Below are 25,631 nucleotides of genomic sequence, written 5' to 3'. Positions count from 1 at the left end.
ATGGTTTAGTCGATATATTTGTACGTATTATTGTTGTTATTTTATGTTCTTTGTTGTGTGTGTCTGTTTTCCATGTCTGGTCTTTGTCCCTGAATTACATTCTTTTGATTTCTGCCGGAATCTTGGTTCCCTTGATTACTCTTTGATATCAGCATCTGTATAACTCAATGTGGAGTAAATATAAAAATAAAATGACCATGGAAATGAGGCAAGAAATTGATTCTCATTAATCAAATGAAGCTTATCGTTATTCAATAAATAGACATGAAATACGCGACCCTTATCTTGAAAATGATATAACAGTCTTATTAGGTTAGTCGAATCATGCTTGACTTCTCCATGACTCCGTATTTATTACTGAGATTAAACGTTAACCTTACATTCCAGTATGGGAACATCTTGCCGACCATCTGTCTACGGAATACGACATTAAAATACTAATATATACGTGGCATGAAAGTAACAACAGTATAATATTTTGGTCTTTATTACTTCATTTTGATATCCAAATTATTTTTAGACACTGAAATACAGGACGGAAATCTGCAAAAAGTTCATGAAGGTATTTCACAATATTTATTTTTTGAAAATGTCTAAACGGGTTAGGAATACACTCTTTTTATTTTTTTTTAAACATTCTTATATTTTGTTAGATTACTTTACGATATTATTTAGCATGTCAAACATTTGGACAAAATAGTTGATGAATTCTGTGTCAAAAATAAATGATGGAATGTGTTTAAATAATTTTGAAAAAAAATTGATAAGAAAATGGGGTGAGAAAGGTGGTTCAAATTATTTCTGTATATAAACAATGGTTTCCACATGTCAGTAATGAATCCGTGGTTTTTATACTTTGCGTTGATTTATCTCAGCATGACTAAACAAATATGTTTATTCTAAATAACTAGTATTTTGAAATTGGTGTTCGTTTACAATTTTTTTAGGCTAAAGTTTATAAGATATTAAACTTAAAATATTATTTTTCATTGTTATCTACATGTTTTGACTCTAAATAAAATTTACTTGACTTGCTTGAGTTGATCCTCTATCCTACATAACAACGCCTAGATGAACTGTCCCGTACTACCATACATCGTGTACCAAGTTACAACCCTACATTAATCCGCTAAAAATGAATCCATTGACCAGGTTCGTTGTAAAGTAAGCGTCCTGTTTTTTGTTCTAAAAGCAACCACTGCGTTGCTCATTTAAAATTGAGTCCGTAAAAGACCTACGAAAAATGTATGACACAAATCAGATGGATACACCATAACGATTTCACAAGTTCACAATGTTGTCCATGAAACTTCGTTAGTAATTGTTTCGATCTGGTAGCAACAAAACCCTTTGTTAGAAGCCTATTTGTTAGAAGACTTAAATGATACAAAGTGCCGGCGTAGTAACGACACTCTCTGGCATAGGGTACGAATTGTGATACGAAAACTTCATACGCAGGTGCAGAAGAGATGTTGCCACGGAGGAAACGAAAGGAAAGTTGACAATACGGATTTCACAGTCATTGCTTTGTCGTATAGTTTGGTCATGAGATTTTCCTTTTTCATTGGTCTCTAATTGTAGGTCAAATTATGAGGCTGTCTTTATAATGTTCATACTTGTATTAAAATAAAGGAATGACTCCCAATGAACACAAATTTTGCAAAAAAGACATATTACCCATATTTCATATCCGTGTTCTCCTCGTTTGGTAACTGTTCTAAAAACACGGAAATGCTCAATATAGATCAATAAAGACTATAATAATATACTGTAAACATACAGTTGAACATAAAGACATAGGTCATCTATCTATCGACAAACAATGACGTTATGGAGGATAATGTCTAAATATATACCCCATCTACCTATTTATGGCTAGGAAAAAGGAATTCGGATGCGATATTAACTGAACATAAAGACTTCCTTGTATCAAAGGCCAAAAACCATACAAAACAGTATTGACACATAGACAGTATAAGTGCCATTAACCTCACTGTTAACGTTGTATACTACAACACATTTCAGAATTCCGCGCCATTAAAATTAGCGGGAAAGGACGGATGAAGCAATCAAAGCTGTTGAGACAAATTTAGGTAATTGCTGTTACAAAGAATTCATGGTGGAAGTAAGAACTGCCAATAACTGTTATATGTATAGATTTTATTACTTAGTTACACTATTTAAGTTAATTGAATGACTTTTTATCATTCATGGGCCACAAGGCTAAAATGACTTTACTGTACTACAGATTAATATATTCATATTCATGATGACATGTTCAATCGGTAAGATTTGAAAGGATACTAAATAAGAATGAAAATGTATATTTGTCATATAAAATTTACAAAGCAATTCTGTTTTTTTTTTTCGCAACCTAGTTTAAGATTGATTGATTGATTATAGGAGTTTAACGCCCGAGCAGCAATATTTCAGCTATATTCAGGCGATGAACATGAAATGGATGATAACATGGACATGAAATGATGAAGATGAAATAAAAAAAAAGGATCGGACACAAGGATAATAGGGTCGACAAATGTTGATTGCAACAAGAGAAAAGAGAGGGATGGGTAGGATCTGGCAATTTAGTCTCCTGTGGCAAAGCATAAAGGTTCCTACTCCTATCGAGTACTACAGCAGGGTTTTTTTTTAACGTGTGGGGAACGTGGCATATTTATCAACACGGTGCACCACTATGGTTTGCGGTAAGATTTTCCGTATTATGTCTGACAACCCCACAATGTAACACGTCAGGGGTACCCCATTCCACCTCCTGAGACACACATTCCAGTTGCTCGGTGGGCAGAGTGCCTAGCTCGCGGCTAGGTTTCTGAGCACTATTTAGTCATCTGCACGGGGCACCAACTTTGAGGAATCGAAATATATTGCTGGATTATGGCTGTGTTCATCATTAAATAAATATTTATCCTTAATGTACAATAAAACGTCAACATATGTTCAGAAAAATAGACTTTTCATCAAGAATTAAGGGTATACTTCTTTAATGCAATAAATATAATCGCTATCTTAGTCAATACTACTGTCATTTGTATAACGATATTGACCAGTTTATATCAGTAAATTTCATGATATTGGTATTGAATAACTTGACAAGAAGATGTATATATAACCAATTGTGATACTGGAAGTACGTTTAAGTTGTATTTTCATAATTTCATTTTTACTAAATGAGAACACAAGAAGCTGAGATTACCCACAACTTGACCAGTCATGCCAATGGGTCTTAATACAATGTAGCCTGTGATTGCCAACACCTTGCAAGGTGGTAATCTATGAATGTTTATGAAAATGTGGCTCAATGGCAGTTTGGCTCAATATTTCTCATTAATTGAGTATCATTCAAAAAGAGATATTGCGTATTATTCCATGTGAATACGATGAACAAACAGTGATTGATTAATGTAAGGCTGTAGATTATCCATAGAAACGACGTAATTATGACGCATAAGTCCATGACTACATTGGCGGTGGTGACTTTTATTGAAATTATTTATCATTATCACATATAACTTCGGCGGAGTAGTGGACAGATAATCTACTCTTAATCTAGCAGTAATAAGACATATACTGCTACCGCACTCTTCATCAACATTCTGTGCTATCCCCTTTTGGTCTGTCTACCAAAGACGATGATTGTGATCTACCGCCTATGTACTGGATTCCTAAACTCCATAAAAACAACGCTACGCTACATAGTTGGATCTGCAAAATGTACCACCAAACCACTTTTAAAACTTTTAACTTCTATACTCACAGCTGTCAAACTTTGAGAGTAAGTCTCTAGACCTAACACGACACTGGTTACTCCCGTAGTGGTATTAATTCAATGTGGATCCTGACAAATTTGAAAGATCTTCTGGAAACCCTCAATTCAAGATTATTATTAAATATAATAGCACTGAAACCTATGATTTTTTCAACGCTTTTTATTCTACTCTATTAAAACGGTCGGCATTCCAATTGGGACAAATTGTGCTCCTCTATTTGCTGACTTATTCCTTTACTCTTATGAGGCTGACTTTGTAGCCGATCTGATTCAAAAGAGGGAAAATCGTTTATCGAGGTCCTTTAATCTCAGTTTCCGCTATAAAGATGACGTATTATTGTTAAACAAACCTGGTTTCTGAGATTTGATATTCAGCATCTACCCCCAAAGAACTTGCCATAAAGGATACTACAGACACTGTGAAGTTAGCCTCGTATATTGACCTACAATTAAAGATCGATGGTAAAGGAAAAGTATTGACCAAATATAAACGCAATGACTTTCCTTTCATCTGTGGCAATATCCCTTCAGCTCCTGCGCACGGAGTTTTCATCACAACTCATACGATGTGCCAAAGCTTACCGTAACTATGCTTACTTTTTGGATCGCGCTAGACTTCTTACAATTAAGCGTTTAGAACAGGGTTATGTTGCTTGATTGACCACTCTCTTGTTTCGTACGATTTTTTAATTTTCATACAATTCATAAATGATAAATTTCGGAACATAATGATTTTATGGTTGTTACGACATACCTGGAATGAAATGTTTCATCTTAAGGAGATAGGCCTAGGGAAAAGGGACATAACCCTTTTGAATCATTGGAACGTTTGTGTAAAGCATTTTACATCCATCTCATCTAAGCATCAAAGTAACATTGATTGATTTCATTCTATTTCAAATTAAATATGCTTTGTTGAAGTTGAATATGATGCTAATATATCACTGATTTTATGAGCTATGTTACTTATCCCAGGTCTACCTACTTAACTACCAATACCAATGGTTGCATCTATTTTCGTCATAATTTTGACTTAAATATGAAAATTTCTGCTGGCGAATTGATCTGCATTGTGGAGAAAACAATACACCAATTTCCTTCTAAAATGAATCAAATTAAGAACGAAAAATCTTTCCCATTTCATAAACAATATATGTGGCCTGAAACGTGCAGCTACAGAGATTGGTCTGTTACTTTTTCTGAATAAAGATAGGTGTAAATGTTGTTGGTTTGAATCATGAATCATTTTTTGTCTAATATTTATAATGATTACTACTTAAGGCAATACCAAAAAAAAAAATAAAAAATAAAAAAAATAAAATAAAATATAAAATCATGCATTTTCATTGTCATATTAAAAAATGTTCCAGAAAAGAAATAACAGATGGTGACGCATGTCTTGTAATTACGCAATGTTGGTAAAACCGAGAAACGTGTTGTCATGACAGCACATTGATATCTGTGTGACTTATGCTATGATGTTTTATTTTTTTTATTTTATTCAAAGGACTTCTACAGCTGCAAATACTTTATTTATATAGTCCATCACTGCAATCATTAAGTAATAAACAAATCTAAACCCACATCAAAGGCTTTAGAAACCAGTTTATTATTGATAGAAATTACTTTTATATTACAATAAAACTATTTTCTTTGACAAGTTCTTTCCGTATATTGATTAACACGAGCCTCCTTAAATGACAATGAATCTGCCTTCAACAAATTGCAATTCAATCACTGCAGAAGCTTTGAATGACATTTATATCATTATTATGAAACTAGTTAATGCTGTAGATCCCATTAATTTGTAATATGTACCACTTTTGAAGCGTTATTCTATAATTAAGTATATCTTTGAAGTTAATTGTAGTAAACGCTAAGAAGGTCGCGTGAATTAGGTTAGGCATGTACACAGTAGTACATCAGTTTGATAAGCCTGAAAATTTTGATCATTCCTTTTGGAATGTCGCATTTTAGTCTGCCAAAACATAAATATCCTATAAAAGCCAACCGAATGTTTATGAAAAGTTCGCTTCGAATAATTAGCTTGGGTATCATTTCCATCAAGAATGGTCCTTTTGTACAACGATACCAAAAACAAAGACTGTAGTTATTTTTTACATTTATCGCTAAATTTTGACATGTATTATCCATATAAATATATTTTATTTATTTATTGCAAAGACTTTTACAAATGAAAAAAAATAGCATGAAAGTTAAGAAATAAACACTACCACTAACTCCACAAACATGTGAGTTATTCGATAGCATCCGATGATATCAAAATTTTAAATCACTTTCTCAGGAGAGTTCTAGCCTCAACTGTTAATTTCTTAATTCTTAATATATACCAACATCTCCATCTTTTGGAGTTTATATGTTGTACTGTCGTGCATGCCTTTGACTTTGACTTCATTTGCATAGCATGAATACTGTCACATAAGTTTCTAAGACATGGTTATTTTAAGCCTTTGTTCATAGTTGTGCGAGTTATTTTCTCAAATCTAGGTACAGGAACATCGACGAAATAGCCTCCAATGATATAAAATATAATCACTTTCTCATGAAAGAACATCTTGTATGTACAAGGCAGAAGAATCTGTTGTGATCAGATTTTACAATTATATGTTTTTTTTCGGCCGAACTGATTGAGTTTTTACCATTACCTCTATCTTGGCATATAAGCCCCAAACGTTTTTTTTGTATGTAGTTACATTTTGGTCTAATATTTTATATAATTCATAACACTACCGTGATAAGAAAACTATTTTGTTTTGGTACATCCATTACAAACAATATCTAACGAACTTTTTTTTATCTGCATCCGACATCATTTGTTTGAGAAGCAGAAGTTGAATAGAAGTTCCGAATAATCTACTTTGTTTAAATTTTCAACTCTACTTTGAATCTCCTTATATGGCAATTACCATGTTAGTGTAATGAATTTCTTATTTTATTATAACCACCGAACCTGCTAAGTTTTAGGTATAAGTATTCTGAATATTTGCTGATGTCTGTAATACAATTATTTGTTTTTGTTTTTGTTTTTCATCTCCAATATCGAAGACCAAAATATATGTTATCCATGCTTCTTTAACAAGTATGTTGTATAAACTCGGAAAAGTTTGACCCGTTAGAAAATCTAAAACTAAACCAATTTCCCTATAAATTACTATGATATCTTTTTCATTTTATCCAGTAAATGATTTCTAAAAAAACCCGCTTGCAGAGGTCTTATATAAAACATTGACAAAGCAGTATGGTTAGTATGTACACCTTATGAGATACGTCATAGCCTGGCAATTGGTTTTCCTTCTATCCTTAGTTTCGATTCATTTTTGTGCTATTTCAGTAATCCTTTGATATTTAGCAACAGCGGATCTTAATATAATTAGATTCCACTATTTGTACGAGCAATTCTCATTACAATTTTCTGTTCACGTATCATTTTGGTTATTTCATGTTTTTGTTGATTGTGTCTGTTTTCGCTGTCTAGTCTTTATCCATGGGTTGTATTCTTTTGATTTCCGTTAAATCTTGGTTCCCTTGATCACTCTTCTCTCTCTTAATATACGAATATTAACAATCTGGTTTTTATTTCATTTCTATTTCTGTCTAGTGTCAAAGAAGTCTTTTTATTTTTGACGTGTGCCCAACGGTGTAAACAGGTATAAGCCCGCTCGATTCCGTCTGTCCGTCCCATCATCACGTTTAGGGTCTATCTACTTTGAGTAACTGTAACTCATGACAGCTTTTAACCTACTCTGAACAGTGTTTATATAAATATTAATGATGTGCCTTTGATATTATGAAGGCATTTGCCTTTTTTCTACAGTTTTAGCATTTTGAACTTTCGTTTGGTAACTGTACGCTGTTTACATGGTGTTATATATAATTTAATAAGAATAAAACGAATAATATACAAACATTGCATTGTGTTTTTTACATATTAAAGATACTTATTTGCTGCTTTGCATGACAGGGACGCAGGTCCAGATGAGTATGAGCCTTGTTTAACGTAAGCATGGCTCTTCATCTAACTAACATCCGTTTTGTTTCTATATCTATATATATATATATATATATATATATAGCCTAGCTGGCCGAGTGGTTTAGGGCGCTGGACTTTGTGCAAGCGGTGTTGCCATAGATGTCACAGCAATACGAGTTCGAGTCCCGCAGAGGGAACGACCAAAACTTGCATCGCAAATTTGACAGTTCAGACAGACCATCCCCCAAAAACAAAAGGGTACGGATTGTAGTTCAATAACGTTACTTTCTCAAAGTAAATAATCATTGGGAACAAATCGGTTATGCTTTTCCAATTATTTTATTTTTGTATTTAGCTACGAAGAGAAAAACGGGTTTGTATGTTTGAATTGGAATAGAGGACGTTTTTCCTCAATTGACTTTGATTAACAATGAACAATCAATATTATTTACATACAATAACATTAGATAAGCTATGTGTTATTTTATTTAATCTGTGATTGATGAATTTAAAACACAAATTATGAGCGAAATAAGTCATACGTTACATATTTAGTATACGAAGACATACCACAAACTTAGTAATGGTAATAAACTGGCTATGTTCTATGATTTTATCTAATAATATCTCAAATTCATGTACCCCTCAATGTAATTAAGAAATCAATCACGGAATATTCATGTTATTATTTTTTTTACCACGGGCTGGCCGTGTATGCCACATTGTTTTACCCGAGCGATGGCGAATGTAAAATAACGACATATATGGACAGACCATGGTAAAACAATGATTAAATTGAGATTCCCTGATTAATTTCGATTGTAATAGGTCTAGTTTCTTCATATTTTTTAACAGATGCACGAAATGTGTTCATGTATTTGCCACTTTTTTTTACCAAAAAGCTTTGTATCAAGTCATATCAGAAATACATTGTCACAAATACAATAGTGTAAGTTACGAAATCCGTGCAACAATAGCTAGCTTATTATTTGCAACAGTTCAACGTTGTGTTTTTTTCCTTAAATATTTTCCTTATCATTCATACAAGAATGGTAATAAGTAGACCTTGACCGATACTGACCATTACATTAGCTCAGTGCAATAATATCAAGAAAAACTTTAATTTTTGCATAAAATTGCTTCTCATGAGATATTCTCAAATAGTCGTCCTTGTATAACCAATATGAGTGCGTAAGATACTATATTGGATCCAATGTCACAAGAAGTCGTAAGGGTAAAGTCGATCGTAGATATTGACGTCACGATAACATTGTGACGTCATAACTTACGATGATCGCTTTCGGCTTTTTGCAAAAAAAAAAGGTTGCGGAATAGCATCTTGTATTTCCGTAAATAAAAACTTTTTAAATAGTGTAGTTTTATTTCATTATTTGTTTCCTCATAATAAATACAATAAATTATGGTCATACTGTACATCATAATAAAATGTATACATGTTTTAAATAAATATGATGATGCATAACATTGAACCTACACTTCGTGGTCGTCATCACTTGTAATGAGATATGAACGATAGTTGAGCAATTACTTTACATCAGCATAAACATTGTTCCAATATAACATTTAATATGCACCCTTATGTATATAACTCAAGTTTTTTATATCGTGTTATGAAGTATTGTTTTGATATTGTTTTGTTTTTGCTAGCGACAAAGATGCAGTGCTAATGTAATGTAGCTTCTATCTTTGAGAATCAACATAAAAACCGTTGGTGTTTTATTTTTTTTTCCAGAAATGATATTGAAGTGATTGTGTATCCATTGGATCGTATCATCGTGAAGTCCTTTCCTTGTGACTATCGCACAATCTAAAGGCAACTCCTCCATTGATACAGTACAGCACAGCGATATATATTAATCCAACTAGTTATAATCCAAAATATCTTCAAATAACACTTTCATTGATTCTTTCGAAAGATTCAGCGGATGGTAAAATAAATGTGTTATCACCAAACCCAGACAAATGTTTTATTTCAATACCTGCGTTAAGATGTTTATATTCCATGGAAGAATTACAGGGTCCCCCGTTTATTTTGGTCTGTGTGTTATTGTTTAGGTTGTTGATCGTTTCAACATGATCGGAAACAGAATGGCCAATCGGCACGTGGTTTGGAATAATAACTGGTGTAGCATCCACATGGCTTTCTACTAAAGACTTCTCTTCCAAATGGTTGTTCACAACAAGTTTATCATTGGTTTTGTTTTCGAAAATAGGTTCAATTTCCGTACAGTTTTCATCAATAAACTCTTCAGGAATCGGTGTTGTTATCTTGTTGAAACGACTGTTGTTCAAAACACCGGAAGTATTATCAGATGACAACGAAGATCCAGCTAAGAGTAAGGATGATGTGGGAAGTTGAGTCTGCTACAAAAGGAGGAAAAATGAAATCAAAATCTAATAAAGGGAAATAATTAAGAAGCTTAAATAAATAATAAAAAAAAACATATATCATAATAAAATTAGAAACGTATACATGTCGCCAAATTGGTATTTCTTATGTTATAAACATATGATTACCAAAAAAAAAAAGAAGACAAAACATTAAATAATATGAAATTAAAATCATTAAACCGTCTTGTGTCTTACATCACGATACGTACCAAAAATGTATAATGATAAAAAAGCAAAAAAATAAAAAACGAAAGACAAAATAAAAAAAATTATGCTTGGAACCTAGTTACCTTCGAGAACTCTGACACGATAGAAGGTATGCTATATAGTAACTTATTCATGTCATTTGCAAAATCATAAAAAATTCGAAAAAGTTATGCTTACAAATGATTTAGGATAATAATAATTAATGATTTTCAAATGTATACAATTAATTCACGGCGACGTCACTTAAATGCATCTCTTTTACAAATGTAGCTTGTATTTCCATTAAATATTATGCTCAAATTGTGCTTGAAAATTGACAATTCACACAACAACTACACTGACGAAATATGTAAGATTAAAGAAGATGGAAAAAAGCATTATCGTGAGTGAACAGCTTTTAAGTGCATTAGTTGTTAGACAGGAAATATCTAAATGTAATTAGTGCTAATTCACCTGAAGACACAATGACCAATCCAATGAATACAACACTAGTGTTATGAACATATTTATTGCACAACGTTAGTCATTAATACATTATTTCAGGTGATTTTAATCCTCGTCCCATGCACACGGACAGAAAATCTTTTTCTCTTTTTTATCACAGTCAGGTGCGTGTTTATGTTCACATTCATCGTGACAGCCATGTAGTGCATGGCAAACACTCTTGCGAAAAGCAGTCAAGGGGTGTACCTCTGTTTGTGAGAGCATGAAGTCAGAGGCCCGTGAACCACGCGGTCGGCCCCTCCCTCCCTTCAAATGGCGTCTTATGGTGAACCTAGTCCATTTCTGTCTTATCACCCTCTTAACCTGTAAAATAAGAAAATAAAGAATAAGTAAATAAGACTTTAATTCTGCATGAGAATGCGATTTGTAAATGTTAGCGAAGATTTTGAGGCTAAGTCTCTTTAAGAAGCAGACATATGGCAAATCAAGGTATGAAAAAAAGAAAACCATTTTGAAAATGGTATTTGACTATTTGCATCATCAGAATCAAGGAAATAGGAAAGATTTTCAATATTGTTTTGGGTAAACTGAGGTATAATTTCATCTAAATGAACTAAAATGAACATTTCCAGGACAGATAACTCTATCAATAATATAATTTTCTATTGAAAAATTACTAAACAGATCCAGTAAAGGAGAGATTTATCAGTAGATTTTTCATATCGAAAAATCATCCTTAAGTGAAATTTTCTTTTTGACATAGTAGAATAATATAATGACTTTTCTAATTTTGCCTGATTCTTACAAATACTTTCACTTTAAGGATATACTTTTTTAAGTACTATAAATGCGGTAAAAAGTAATGGAGGAAAGTGATGAAAAGGATTGAAGCATGGTTCGTTCTTATCTAGGCATATTCTTATAAACCAAAACAGTTATTCCTAAATCATTGGCCGCAGTTTAACAATACTTGATGTACGATGTAAAGACCTTAGAATTTCTAATATGTAGCTAACGATGTGATAAACATGTATTTTTTCAGTATTGTAGGTATAAGATAAGATGATTGCAAACTCTGCATTTCTCTTTCATAGTATTTTACAGGCTACATGTCAGTAACCTACCTCTCCGTTCATAAAACAGTACAAAACTGCAAGCAATATACCCTAAAATAGACAAAGTTTTAATCAACTTTTATTACGATATGAAGTAAATGGCTGCCTATTGAAAGCTATATTTACATTACGTTAATCATTTAACTTTATTGTTTATATGTTCTCATGTCCTTTGGCAATTATTTTTTTGTATAAAATGTCTTTTCGTCTCAAAAATCATAACCTATTCTTCAAAATTGTGTTTATACAATTTATAACAAACAAAAAAATTTCTTTATTTTAACAAATTTGATTTGGCCATTTTATAAGCATGAACATAAGTGCATAAGTGCTCATATTAAATTTGAAGATAGTGTCTCATCCAGGTAATTGATCAATTTTAATGACGTACTAATTTTAGCATATACTATATCTATTGATTAAAAAAGCCAAAAACAATTTGTGTTTGTAGAAAGGTTATTTGTCCACTTAAATGGCTCGCTGTGAAACCATGAATTATTTATCTCGTGCTTCAAATAAGCAAATGTGTTTTTGTTTTAAAGTGTGAAATAATATTTATTACCTATTTTTATTTATTCAGAAATTGTTAGTTAACATACTTTCTTTTTGTTGGTTTAATGCTCATTCCATTCTGTAATAATAGATTAGAGTAATAGTATGAGACCTGACGTTTAATATAAATTGCGCATCTTAGGACACTGCAATACGTCATTAGACCTAAAAATTATTTTACGCTTGCTGACTATAATTTTGTAATAGTAAAATGGTGAGTAAACTGAATTGTATTGCTCACCCCAGTTGACTGTAATATTGCATTGGTAATATGGTATGTGACTTGAAGACTGCCTCTATCCTCTGGATTATACAGGAAGATTATATTGGTCAATCCTAATAACGGGAATAATATTATTGTAGCTCTAATTGTCTTTCTGAAAAATAATATAAGAAAAATATACACATACTAGATAATTTAATTTACTTCTTGCTTTATCTTATAAACTAGATGTTATGTGGCACAGATTCAAGCATTTTAAAGAGGTTATATATAAAAGCACTACTTGTATGGTAATTAGATGCCTTATCTATAAGAATTAAACAAGATAAGGCTAAAGAGGAATAAGGTAAAAATGTCGCTCAATAGTACATAGCCTAAGGAATGTCGAAACATTAAATTTCTATTTAGATCAAGTTGCATTGTACTAAAAAAGGAAAACCACCTTTGCATTAAGTTAGACACTTGAGAATAAACATTCACATGTAACCAAAAATATGTAACCTTTATTGCAAAATGTGCATTTGTAAAATGCACAAGGCTATGCAAAATTCGAGATCATTTTGACGTATGTAAATGTCCATCTTGCAAAACTCTTCTGAAGGAATTGTACTCAGACTTTATTGATTTTTACCGATAGCTTTAGATTAGCTCGTGACGTCACTAAGTCGGTTGGTAGTGTTACAAGTACTACATTATTGTAAGTAAACAAGAAATAGTCCTTATATATTTCTACGATCCTGTTTTTCTAATCACCAAAATATCACAAATGATAAAGGAGAAATATTCAAACAGTTCTTTGACAGGCAACATGAACACTCTTCGAAAGTGGCCATTAGATCTTCCTCAGAAATATATTATACTAGTCTTCTAACTGCAAAAAAACCATCGTTCGTTAATGTTTTCTGGCATTTGATTACATTGTGTGCCTCAATATTTTTTTCCTATTTATTTTGGATTGACCTTATAGAGAAAAAGTCTCAAATTTGCGCTTTCTTCGGACTTCGCAATCAATTACATATTTACGTTCGCTTTACAAACCGACTTCGTGATGGCACAGCTCAAACGATTATGGTGGCGGGAAATTAAAAAAAATCAAAAACCCTAATTATCAATCGTGATAAATGAGTTAAGAAAAAATATTGAAATTATTTCTATTAATTTAAATTTCATGAATATTTAACAGATTACTTTCGATGTAAATGACTTGCATAGTCTTCTCCTTCAAAAAATTCAGTTTATTCAAGTTAAACCAATATGTACCAATACCCTTGATTATATCTACCAGAAGAAATAATTGAACAAAACATTCCACCAAGTTATTTGAAATTTCAAGATAACACATTATTCTCCAGATTTGCATTGCGATACAAATATTAATTTGTGCACAACATCGGTACTAAAAGTTTATTTTCTTCGGCATTTAGAAAATAATGAACAATCATTAGTTATCCACTTTCTATTGAACATAGGAATTCTAAGGCATATTAGTGTCTTTTCGGTATTGATATTGTCTAAATTAAATTGTGTGTAATGAGTAAAAAATTAAAATTGTACCTAAAACATTGCTTGATTGACAAGTAACACAATTGAAGTGACAGGTGAACACATAACATACAGACTTGAAATTAATGTGGAGAGATAAAACGCCTTCACATTGTGTTTTTAGTAAACTTTAATAAGTCAAATGATTTGTTTGAATCAAATTAGCATTAGCTTGTATATGATGCAGTCGACTTGCCGTAAAATGATTAAAACTTTATTATTCTGTTATTCATCAAATCATACAGCAGCTTGACAATTTAATGTATAAAGCAGTGGGAAAATCGACGTTTCAAACATGGAGAAATTTGTGAATAAATCGAAGCCTGTGACAAAAAATTAAACACGTGAAAACGTGCACCAATATAGAAATGAAAATAACACACAGACGAATCAAAATGCACGAACTCTGCTAACATTTTTTTTCAAAAACTGATTTATTCTCCCGATAAACCAACGCACGACGAACAAATTATTTGAATGTTTTAATTTGTCACGACAAATGTGTACTGACGTTTATCAAAATTCTGAAAATTACATATCATATGATGATTTACAATACTTACTTAATTCTAGATGATTCATCTGTGTTATTTGATCGGAGTTTTGTGACTAGAATTCGTATAATATTTATTAAAAATAATAAATTTATCTGCAAAAGATAAGAAAATGACATCTATTAGTAAAGTGATTTATTTTTAGGCATAATAATCACCATTTCTCATGATAAAAGATACCAGTAAACTTAACCCCTCACATTTTTTATCCTCACAGTTGACAGGAAGTTGAATATGTATATCAAACCATGCCTAATATCCTAATTACATGAATTCCATGTCGTAAAAAAAGAAAATTTGAAACGAAATAGATGGAATAAATTATAAAATTAAACAGTATTTTTTATCAATTCAATATGAGTCATAGTAATCAACAGTATCGAGGGACCGTTAAATAATCTTTCATTGAAACGGTAACATTCCCGAAAAAGACATGATTTTCTTTTAAAGTCAATATTTGTGAGGTAATTGTAAAATAAAGCGCAATACATAATTTTACACACAATTAAATTTCTAAACTTTGAACAGTATAGCAATTTATTTGCTACAAAGTGTTTGTAGACTAAAGAACTAAGCGTTTTATCCATGTCCATAAAATTATATTATTGTAGTACTTAATGAATAAAGGCAGGAAAACGTCATCGTCAATTTCAAAGTAAAGTGCCAACAATTATGACGATGAAATGGAAAGAATTAGCGGCTGCAGTTGAAGGTTTTTGTTTCATATTTTACACTCTAGTCTACCATGTTTCGGTGTGGATTATTATCATGAATGAAAACATAACAAATTACAATGTCATGATTAACGTGTTAGCCGACAGAATCACATTTAAAAATGTCTGTTCTAAACCTTTTTGTCCATATTAGACAGGTGTTAAGGTTGTCCAATTTGAAAATAAATTTAAGCTTAAATGAAAGAACTTTGAAGATTGGCCGGTTTAAACGGGTTAAATTAGGATTAGACAGGTTGCATTTTTTCAGTGTTCGGTTAAAACAGGTTACAGTTTATTCCGAGTTCAGTTTAGACAGGTTGCACTGTATTACAAAAAAAAAATACGAAATTACTTACAAATATTACAAATAAAAATGGAACTAAGACCAAATAAATCCAGTCGGACTGTGAATATTTATTCCAACAACTGTTATCATATGTAAGCTGCATTATTATTGACCAAACTAAAACTATTATACCCGGTACTCCTAAAATAGACAGAAACAATATATACATGCACATGTTTTTGTTGTTATTCCAAGTTGGGAAAGTATGTTTGATGTTTCTTGTTAAAATATTCAAATCATTAAAATAACTAATAAAAGTATAAACTGCTTAAAAAACAACTGATAAAGTTATAAACGGGGGAGTGAATGAAAGAGAGCCTTGAATGGGCTATAAAAGCAAAATATGAGGATATGAATTAATCCTTTTAGGCAATTTTAACCTTTGGGTTTATTTGGCGATTTGAGATGGCATTTCATTATAAAATGCGGATTCGCTTTGACATAGCATTTTTTCATTCAAGTGTCAAAAATGATTCGTTTTTTTTTCTCGATTTCGAGTTTCATTTAATGTTCACAACAGCCCTTACATATACTATATTACTGTAGCATCTTAGGGTTGCTAGCTCTGTAAAATTAGTGTTTGATTTTGACGCATATCGTCTTACCCCAGCCAATGAAGCAGAATAATTTGAACGGAGCGTCTGTACTAAACACGGCAGCAGCTATTTGGTTATGTAGATAAAGCCCTTCAACAAACATCCAGTACATATTTGAAGTGTTTCCATATTCTCGGAGGGCAATCAGCGTTTTACATAACCATTCCTAAAGGAAACAATGAAAACAATTGTAAAGTTAAGCCCATACAATTTTGAGCACTTGCAGAAAATGTTTCGTTCTGTGTAGGTGTAGGAAGCTTAAGGAGTTCAGCTAGCTCTGTTTGAAAATATTTTTAAGACGGTTATTATTGTACTTGAGGGTTGTAAATCTGCAAAGAGATTTTAATGCATTCATAAATTTCACAAAAAACAGAGGACACAAATAAGCAATTGTAACGGAATTTGTATGTTCCCTATCTGTAAACATAACATGTATTATTTCTTATGAATAACATATAGAATAATACTATGATTGGTGTGATGAATAAAGGAGGTAATTTCCGACACACTTATTCATAAAACGTTGATTAAATAACCTTATACGAACCCGCTGAATCATGATGACTGAACATGTTTCCAAACAGTTAGGAAAGTAGTGAAAGGTTGTTGCCATGTTTTCATTATTCATTATAATTATATATTAAACTTCATTCCAGTGGTCTAGACAGTAGCATTTTGAAGCATGCTTGGGTACTTCCATGTATATGCATTGTTAGTTGGTTAGTTGGTTGCCTTTATATCTTTTGAAAACTATGTTTTGCTAATGATATGTAGTGTTTCAGCCTTGTTTAATGTATATAGAAAACAATTATTACTTGACAGTGAATTGTCCTCAAAATGGGTGTGTTTGTATGTCTACAACGATATATGTCACACGTATCGACTAAATTGTCATTCGGTTGACGACTATCACTGTTTATGGATGTTTACGTTAGTGAAAAGCTTACAGAACATTACCCTGAGATCGTTTGCCTCTTTAAACGTAAAATTCAATATGGAATGTTACTGTAAAATGTTGCTAATAGTATGCTTTTTGGCTGTAGTCGTAACAAACATTACTATTTTCATCAAGAAATTTAATAATAATAATAATAATAATAATAATAATAATAATAATAAAAACACCTAAATAAAATTCGTCAGGAACATCATTTTTTTTTTTTACTTTTGTAGACATTTATAGATGAAGACGAAAGTTTTTATCCTCTTAATTTTTTCATTAATAGATATACTTATGAATTGTTGAACATAATGTCTCTTTCCGTACTATCCTGACATATTGTACCGCGTATATTCTCAATTACAAGGTCAATAGCGTAATAATTAATTTTTATTTATCCTAATCAAATTTTTACATTACACAACTTATTATTATAAAATAGTAAGATTCTACGACATTATGAATCAACCATAAAGAAAATCTTCCTTTTATCTAATTTGTCGATGAATATCAATATCACAAGACAGTTATTGAAAAATAAGTCATGTTTTAATATTAAATGTTATAAATTCAAATTTAATATTAAAACTCAAAATACTATGTATGTAATTGTTGATACACTTCGGTACAAATTTTCCTTGTACGAGTTGAAAAATCTTAAATATGCTTTCACTGAGCGAAGTCTTCTATATTTGAAACTATCTATTATTCTATCTGATCTCTGCATGACTGGAGATGTTTGGAACTACTGCAATAGATTATAAAGAAAACTGAGCTTTTTCCTGCCCAAATGCTATAGAAAATCATTTCGAAATTGTTTTCATTCTGGAGGTGAAATTGTTAAATAACACTGTTAAAGTACACATATTTTACCCACTGCCTGATTTTCATGAAGCTTGACACTTAATCCTGCAAGTTTTAATTGTGTACTTACATAATCTCTGTATGTATTAGTTCTCTTAGTAACACCTGGTTCTACCATGATTATCAGGATAACAAACTTAATCACAAATGATATGAACATGTGGACGTGTATTGTTATTCTGTGACAATGTAATGATCTGAAATAAAATAATAACAATTGAATATTATTCAGGTCCGAATACTGGGCCACCTAATTTTAAAATATAAATGCAATAGTAACAACGCACCTAAAAGCAATTTCCTTGGACACTAGAAAAATATGTTATGAGTCCATCCGTCGTTAAACAGCGGTTTATATAGTTTTAAGATTTTTCTATTTAAATTCCTGTTTTCGCGTTTTGGTCATTTACATTGGATTTGGTGTTTCAATATTATCCTTCAGTTTTCATGTTTTTTTTCGGTAATTGACAAAAAATTATTTGAGCAACAGAATGACGGCGTTTTTGGATTCTGCTATTCAGAAGCACTTGAGGTGACATATTTTAACCGAAAATCTTATGAAACGTTAGCCTTTGCAAAGCAACAATATCGGAATGGTGAACTTTTTTGAAACTAAGTTTTTATACTACTATTTATTTTACTATTTAATATATGTGATATAAGCATTTCAACAGGAAATCGGAGGAAACCGTGAATCGAATGGTTATCACAAACAACATAATTGAAGGATAACGACGAGATGGGCAAAGTAAAAACCACGTACAGTACAAAAAAAAAGTAAATGAGCTACCCGAACTTCACTAGAACTTGAAGCATGGACCAGGTTCAATGGTAAGATGATCGTCCTCTTCATATCCAGAAAAAAAAAATTAACGAACATTTTTTTTAATTGCGATATATTGCAAATCAGTATAAGCTGCTCTTTTAATATTCAGTTTCGATTAATTTTTATTCTAATAAAAAATATATAAACATGCCAACAGATATTTCTAAGTAGGATCCGAACAAAAACAAGAAGTACGACACGACGTCCGGGGAACATAAAAAAGAAAAACAAAACGTAAAAACGAAGGAAACCTGATTAAATCAAATTATTCATACTGTACATATGTAAATATACACAAAACGTGTGCTTACAGCAAGCAACAATGAAACTAGACAAAGTTTTAATACAGTTCGCTTAAGAATATCCCACCCCTCATCCAACAAACAATATGTTTATGTAAAATCAATGTAATCAAACAGGAGATAAACTTCGCTAGAGTCTGAATGCACCATACGGCATAGCCATATAAAGCATCTTTCAAATTTAAACTGGTTGTGATTAGAAGTGAATAATTGTGAAGAAAACTGTTATTAAACGAACAAAAATGTTGACGGACGAACGCACGGATGAACACCATGGTTACTACAAACTCGTGCACATCGTTAAAATATATTTGTACATAATGTGCTACTTACTTGAAGTATATAAAGATGAATATTGAGATGAGAAGGAATAACAAGGAAATGATACTGAAGACAAAGTAGATATCTGACATGACTGTAGCTATGTGCTTCTCATATTCATCAACCATTTCAGTCTGAGAAAACAAAACATTATACAAATTATGCTATTCATTGTCCGCTAGTTATTTATTAATATGAGATTAAAGTGACCTGTCAACAATGGTCCATATGAAAACTGCTACCTACTACCTTCGAAATGTGCACTATTGATAGGCATATTAATTGGCTAACAACTTGATTTGTAAAATAAAGTATTAAACAATTGGTAATAACTTCATGAAAATAAATATTAATTGCAAGTATTAGGTTTTGGGGAAAAGCCAGACTAATACTCCAACCACAATCTACTGAAATTCCTTTTGGATATGTTCTATATGTACAAAGGTAAATGAATATTCAGATTGCACATGTTCGCAAAGCTAGTATACGATTTGTGATTTTTAAGAATTCTCGTATCGACATAAATACAAAGCAATGTGAACTGCTTAAGTTTATTATGTATTTTTCTGCTCGTTTTGTACCTTCTCTTTTTTCTCCTACACTATCATTTAGTGTTCTCTCTGATGTAGGAGTTATAATCTGTTATTGCTATTTTACATGTTAGCATTTGTTCTAATATCTCAGTCCTTTTTTATAACACCACTCCTAAACGGATATACCATCATTAGGCTTACCGGGTGTGGAATGAATTCCTCTTCCGGTATATGCTGGAAGCAAACATTGTAATCTGTTTTTGTCCAGTTCCCATCACTACTGCAGTTTTTAAATGCTAAGGCCTGAGCTGTAATAAAAAAGGTATAGTCGATGATAGTTCATCTACCTAATAAATAATTTACCGGACAATTTTCACGATGCACTATGTTAATATAGTCCTTTTCATGAAATCATATGCAAAAATACTAGAAAATTCATATTTACATAAATATATAACAAAGGTTTACCTACTTGTTGAATTTAATAACTGAAAACCGAAAAAGAGACGATTTTTCGATGTAAATAAAATATCAATGTACTTAGTACATCGTTTAATTAAGTATCAGAAGGCGTTAGCTTTATCATAATTACATTTTAAATGTCATTGAACATGTTTGCGTTAAGATTAATTACTATACTTTGTCAGACCAATTTCTTCTTTTCTCTATTGTGCTTGAAATACATATACTCATTCTCAGAATTTCCTAAATTTATGACTCTTTTAGTATCAAACTTATCAATTATTATGAGAATAAGTTGTTCTATTTAGCCTGATATTCTAAGTTCTCACTTAACTAAAAAGAATATTGTTTTGTTCAGCTGTTGTAAAAAATACAATCGTTAAACAAATGTTAGGCAATGAATAATAACAATAAAATACAGCATGTATATATAAAATGAAAGTAATATGCAGTTTACACTTTTTTTAATTTTCAAAAAATACGGATGCAGCAATAGCAGAATAATAGTCACTATATAGCAGCCGGTTCCAAGGCCATCGGTATAAACGTGGACTTTTATGACTAAAGAGCGACAAACCAATTCTAAAACGATAAAACGTAACACATATTGTAACTAAGGAAATTATTATAATCAAAAACAAAACGCTCTAAATATTTTTTTCATATCATATTTATTGTAAACATTACTTTCATTTAATTGTAAGGGATGATTCAGCTATATAAATAACATAGTTTTTACCAATCGTTTTAATGACTGCAATTACTATAATTATTTGTTATTTGAGCTTAAAATAAACCAATCCGAAACTATTAAAGACAATTTGTGTTAGTTAAAAGCTATTTATTTACTCTTAAAATGGGCAACTATCATGGTGTCAATGCATAACAGTAAATTTTGTTTAATAAGAAGAGAATACTGTTTCAACATTTCTTTCTTTACACATGCTGCATTGAGTTTTGAACGAAAATGTATGGAAGAATTATGTGATCTGGGCTAGTAGTTTATTTCGTCAAACGTCAACATGATTATAATATATTGAGTATAATTATATATCATGGAACAGTGTTCTTAATTCTTATAGGAAAGTGACGTGAACGAATACTTTCTTTTTCATTTTACCCGCAAAAATATGAAAAATTGAACTTAAAAAAATATGGACACTATCAGTTTATGTAAGAAGGTGGGTTAATCTTGGAAGGCTTGATACATATACATATTGTACCAGTTCTGTACTCTTGGACACTGTAGCGTCACCAACCAGGTTAAGATAACGACCATTTAGCGTTTAAAATGGCAACTTTTAAAAATGGGAAACATTGTTTTGTCCTTGCAAATTTTACGTACGTCAATTGACTATATCTAGGATAATTATTGTTTTATCTAGAACAGTACAGAATGTCTGATTGCAGACTTCACTAATGATTTCGAACTTCTAGTACTTATGTTTCAATACTGGTTTATTTAGTTACCTATTCTGCTTATTTGCAATGGGAAAGTAATGGAATGTGATGCTGAAACAATATATTATATTATGTTACTAATGATACCCATTTTCGCTTCATTATGCTTTTCTCATGAAAGATATCATATTTTGTTGTGGTTGTTTTTGTTGTTGAATAAATATTGAACTGTTTTAGCATCTTTGCTTCCAATGACAGTCAAAAGGCCACAAGGTTACACTTAACCTGTATAAATTAACTCTATGATAACCATTTTTTTTCACAAGTGTATATTTTTGAGTAATCTCTGTAATAAGTGCCATGGATAATAGAAAGAATCAGGTGAACGTATTATTTGCAATGTCATACATGTAATCAATCAAGAAAAACCTCTAACCTTTAAACAACAAAGGGGTCATGATCCTACTCTTTCTGTCATAACCAGGCTTATAAACCAACATAATTGACTTTATTACTAGTTAAACGATACACAATAGTGATGATTGGCCAGACAAAACGTCGTAATTACCATGACCACTCAACTCAAAAGGTTCTCCATTATAGGATTATAATATAATAGTAGCTTTTATGTAACATATAATGATTGTATTGAGTAGACAATGACGTCGATTTGCAAATAAATTGAAGTTTTCATAATAGAGAAATATTAGTTTTACAAGATAATATAATTTAATGTTATAAAAAGTTTTATTGATTGATGAACTCATGTAAGGAAACAATTGTTTGTTAAAAGGACACATGCCTATGTGGCATGATTAACATCATTGCCCTCTTTTGGGAGAATTTTTGCTGCTTAGAAAACGGATAAGGTGCTTGGTTGAATGTTTATGTATAAAATAATGTTATATACCATAAATTTGTCGTAATACAAGTGATTACAAATATCTTAATAACAATTTAAAAAAGAAATTAAAATTAAAAAAAATAATAATAAAAATGACTAACTTACAAATAACCAAGGAATTAACATTTCTTGTTAAAGCGAACCTTTGATTCAACGTTTCGTATTAGATTCAGGAGTTGAATCATTGGTATGGACATGTACAATGTCCAGAAGGATTTTTTCTTGCCTTTTTATCAATACTTTTTCTTTTTTGTCTTATGATGCATTAATTTCTTTCTTTTAACTTTTAACTAGTTACCGTCTTAAGATTTTGTGTGACGTATTGTTTCCCTTATTTTCAGTTTTTTAATTCGGCTTGTAAATCGTCTCTGTTTTCTGTATTCAAGTTCAGGCCATGTTTTGGTTTTTTTTTACCTTTTTGTAGAATGCCACTGCTAACCCAGTGATTTTCTATGCCATCATTTACTACATTTACTTAGCTATCGGAATGTTTATTTGATGAATTTATGATCTAAATATCTTACGTGGAAGTTGCACGCCTGGTATCGGACACGGTTCTGACATAATGGAGTTCGCTGGAGCAGCTTTCCAACAAATCAGTTGGTCGAATTCAGGTTCACAGTATACTTGACCTAGCAAAATACATAAATGAGAATGGATAATCTAAAATAAATAAAGCGTTATCAGCATATATTGATAAAATCACGTGAACTATTTTTGCCAATGTTCAGATTGCATATGTCAAAAAAAAAAAAAAAAAAAAAAAAAAAAACAATACAACACAACACAACACAAATTACAACTTCGTCACCCAAGTTATAATATAGGATATAAAGTTCAGATTAATTATGAGCTGCTCCTCGACTTCTACACGTTGACGGTATAATGAAATGCAATTTCTATAAAGATCTTCTCAGCTAACAAAATACATGAACTAAAAATATTGGGATTGATTTGCGATATATTACTTATTATTTGTATTTGTTTATTTATACGGCATTAAGATAAAAAATGAAGTTATATAAATGTATACTCTATTGAATGTAACCGTTTGACAAACATATACTAGTAATACATGATGAAAACAAAGTAGCTGTTTTAGAATCTGTTAATATTATGCAATGGTCAATAGAATGACATAACTAGAGTAGAATGACCCAAATTTACTAAAAATATGGATGTCTCAACAGTAATCAAGACCAAGTCTTATCAGAAAATATTGATTGAACCATTTCTTACAAATTAAACTAGCAATTTGTTTTATCAGATGAGTGCTACTGATCAAACAAATATGATTAATGATAATGTTTAGGGGAATTTAATTAGAGAATTTCTAATCTTTTACGTAGTCCCTGTCTTATCTGGTAACTTCTATCATTTCTACAAACACTCTGCCTTTGAAATCGCATGAAATTTATAGATATTTCGGTTCATTTTGAAGATTTACTTGTAATTATTTATTGTTATTGTAAATTGACGAAATTAATGTTTCGACTAATGACCGATTTGTGCTTAAATATTTGTTATGAAAACGGATTCATGTAGATATTTTTTTCTTTTTTTCCAAGTTTATTTTTTGTTAAAGCCAACAGCGTGATATCCAGTCACTTTAGCTATTGGAAGACGGTAAATAAACGACGCGGCATAAACGGGTGGCATAAGGTACCAGTGCACCTGCCGTATAGTCCATAATACATTTTCCTAGCACACTTGTCATTCGGTTTCTGTTTTTTTTTTTTTCGTTTTCCGTTTTTATTTGCTTCAACTTATTAAATATGTCGTCCATATATAGATGAATATCGGTATCGTTCAACGTCATAAAGAAAACGTTAATACAATTTAGTAAGTTGTAGATATTATCATTTAGTTTGGAGGGTGAGTGGAGTGTGTGGTTGGTATAATTTATTTGGTTTTCCATTTTTATGAGCAACTCGGCGGGTGTTTCTAGAAAAACAGAGGACGCTTACCCTACCGGTGCATCTGGTCCATGCTCCCAGTTTTTAGTGTTACTTTTATGTAATATTTTAGTTACTTTATGTTCTTTGTTGTGTATGTCTGTTTTCCATGTCTGGTCTTTGTCCCTGGATTACATTCTTTTGATTACCACTATAACCTTGGTTCCCTTGATTATTCTTTCAACTATATGAGGGTTCCCAAAACTAGATTAATCCATTGTTCCTACCATTTAAAAAGCGATACTAGGACTCTAAAAATAAACTCGTTCACAATAGCACCAGACCTTATCTCGACAATGGTAACAATTTTTCTCTAGAGTCTACGAAAGCATTGTTTCAATGCTTGATAAAGATTGGAGAGAGTATATCAACATTGTCATATAATTTCAGACAGCTCGTGGGAGAGATCAAATGCGTTGGAATAGATGGTTTTATCAGAACATTTCACAGCAATCACGTTGACGAGAAATGTTTCTCAGTGTGATCAGTAAAGCTGATACTCTTTATAGGTTATATACTTTACTATACTTTTTCATTTTCACAAACCTGTATGTTATTGTATGGTTTTGTGTTCTCTGGTATCCCTTCTTAAAGAGTTATCAAGGGAACCAAGAATGGACCAGCTGCACCAGTAGGGTAAG

The 25,631-nt window shown here is 31.4% G+C and overlaps 1 protein-coding gene across 2 annotated transcripts in view; it reads right to left on the bottom strand.

Moving 5' to 3' along the window:
- Window positions 1-9,513: 9,513 nt before the first annotated feature.
- The window catches only part of LOC148603850 (corticotropin-releasing hormone receptor 1-like), a 51,245-nt gene continuing 35,127 nt past the window's right edge, over window positions 9,514-25,631 (bottom strand). For both annotated transcript variants that reach the window (XM_088551796.1, XM_088551797.1), the window contains 11 exons: window positions 23,560-23,667; window positions 20,470-20,576; window positions 19,748-19,869; window positions 18,357-18,483; window positions 16,492-16,648; window positions 15,897-16,027; window positions 14,837-14,922; window positions 12,750-12,885; window positions 11,966-12,007; window positions 11,088-11,204; window positions 9,514-10,163 (listed from right to left, as the gene is read on the bottom strand). In XM_088551796.1, coding sequence (XP_088407922.1) covers window positions 9,684-10,163; window positions 11,088-11,204; window positions 11,966-12,007; window positions 12,750-12,885; window positions 14,837-14,922; window positions 15,897-16,027; window positions 16,492-16,648; window positions 18,357-18,483; window positions 19,748-19,869; window positions 20,470-20,576; window positions 23,560-23,667 — 1,613 coding nt within the window. In that variant the 3' untranslated portion in view covers window positions 9,514-9,683. The remainder of the gene's footprint in view (window positions 10,164-11,087; window positions 11,205-11,965; window positions 12,008-12,749; window positions 12,886-14,836; window positions 14,923-15,896; window positions 16,028-16,491; window positions 16,649-18,356; window positions 18,484-19,747; window positions 19,870-20,469; window positions 20,577-23,559; window positions 23,668-25,631) is intronic.

The sequence above is a fragment of the Perna viridis genome, chromosome 11 (assembly GCF_037379345.1).
Source record: "Perna viridis isolate PV_CMFRI_1.1 ecotype Kerala chromosome 11, ASM3737934v1, whole genome shotgun sequence".
Classification (NCBI taxonomy): Eukaryota; Metazoa; Mollusca; class Bivalvia; order Mytilida; family Mytilidae; genus Perna; species Perna viridis.
The sequence above is the reverse complement of the archived record's forward strand: the minus strand, read 5'-3'. Positions and strand labels throughout refer to the sequence as shown.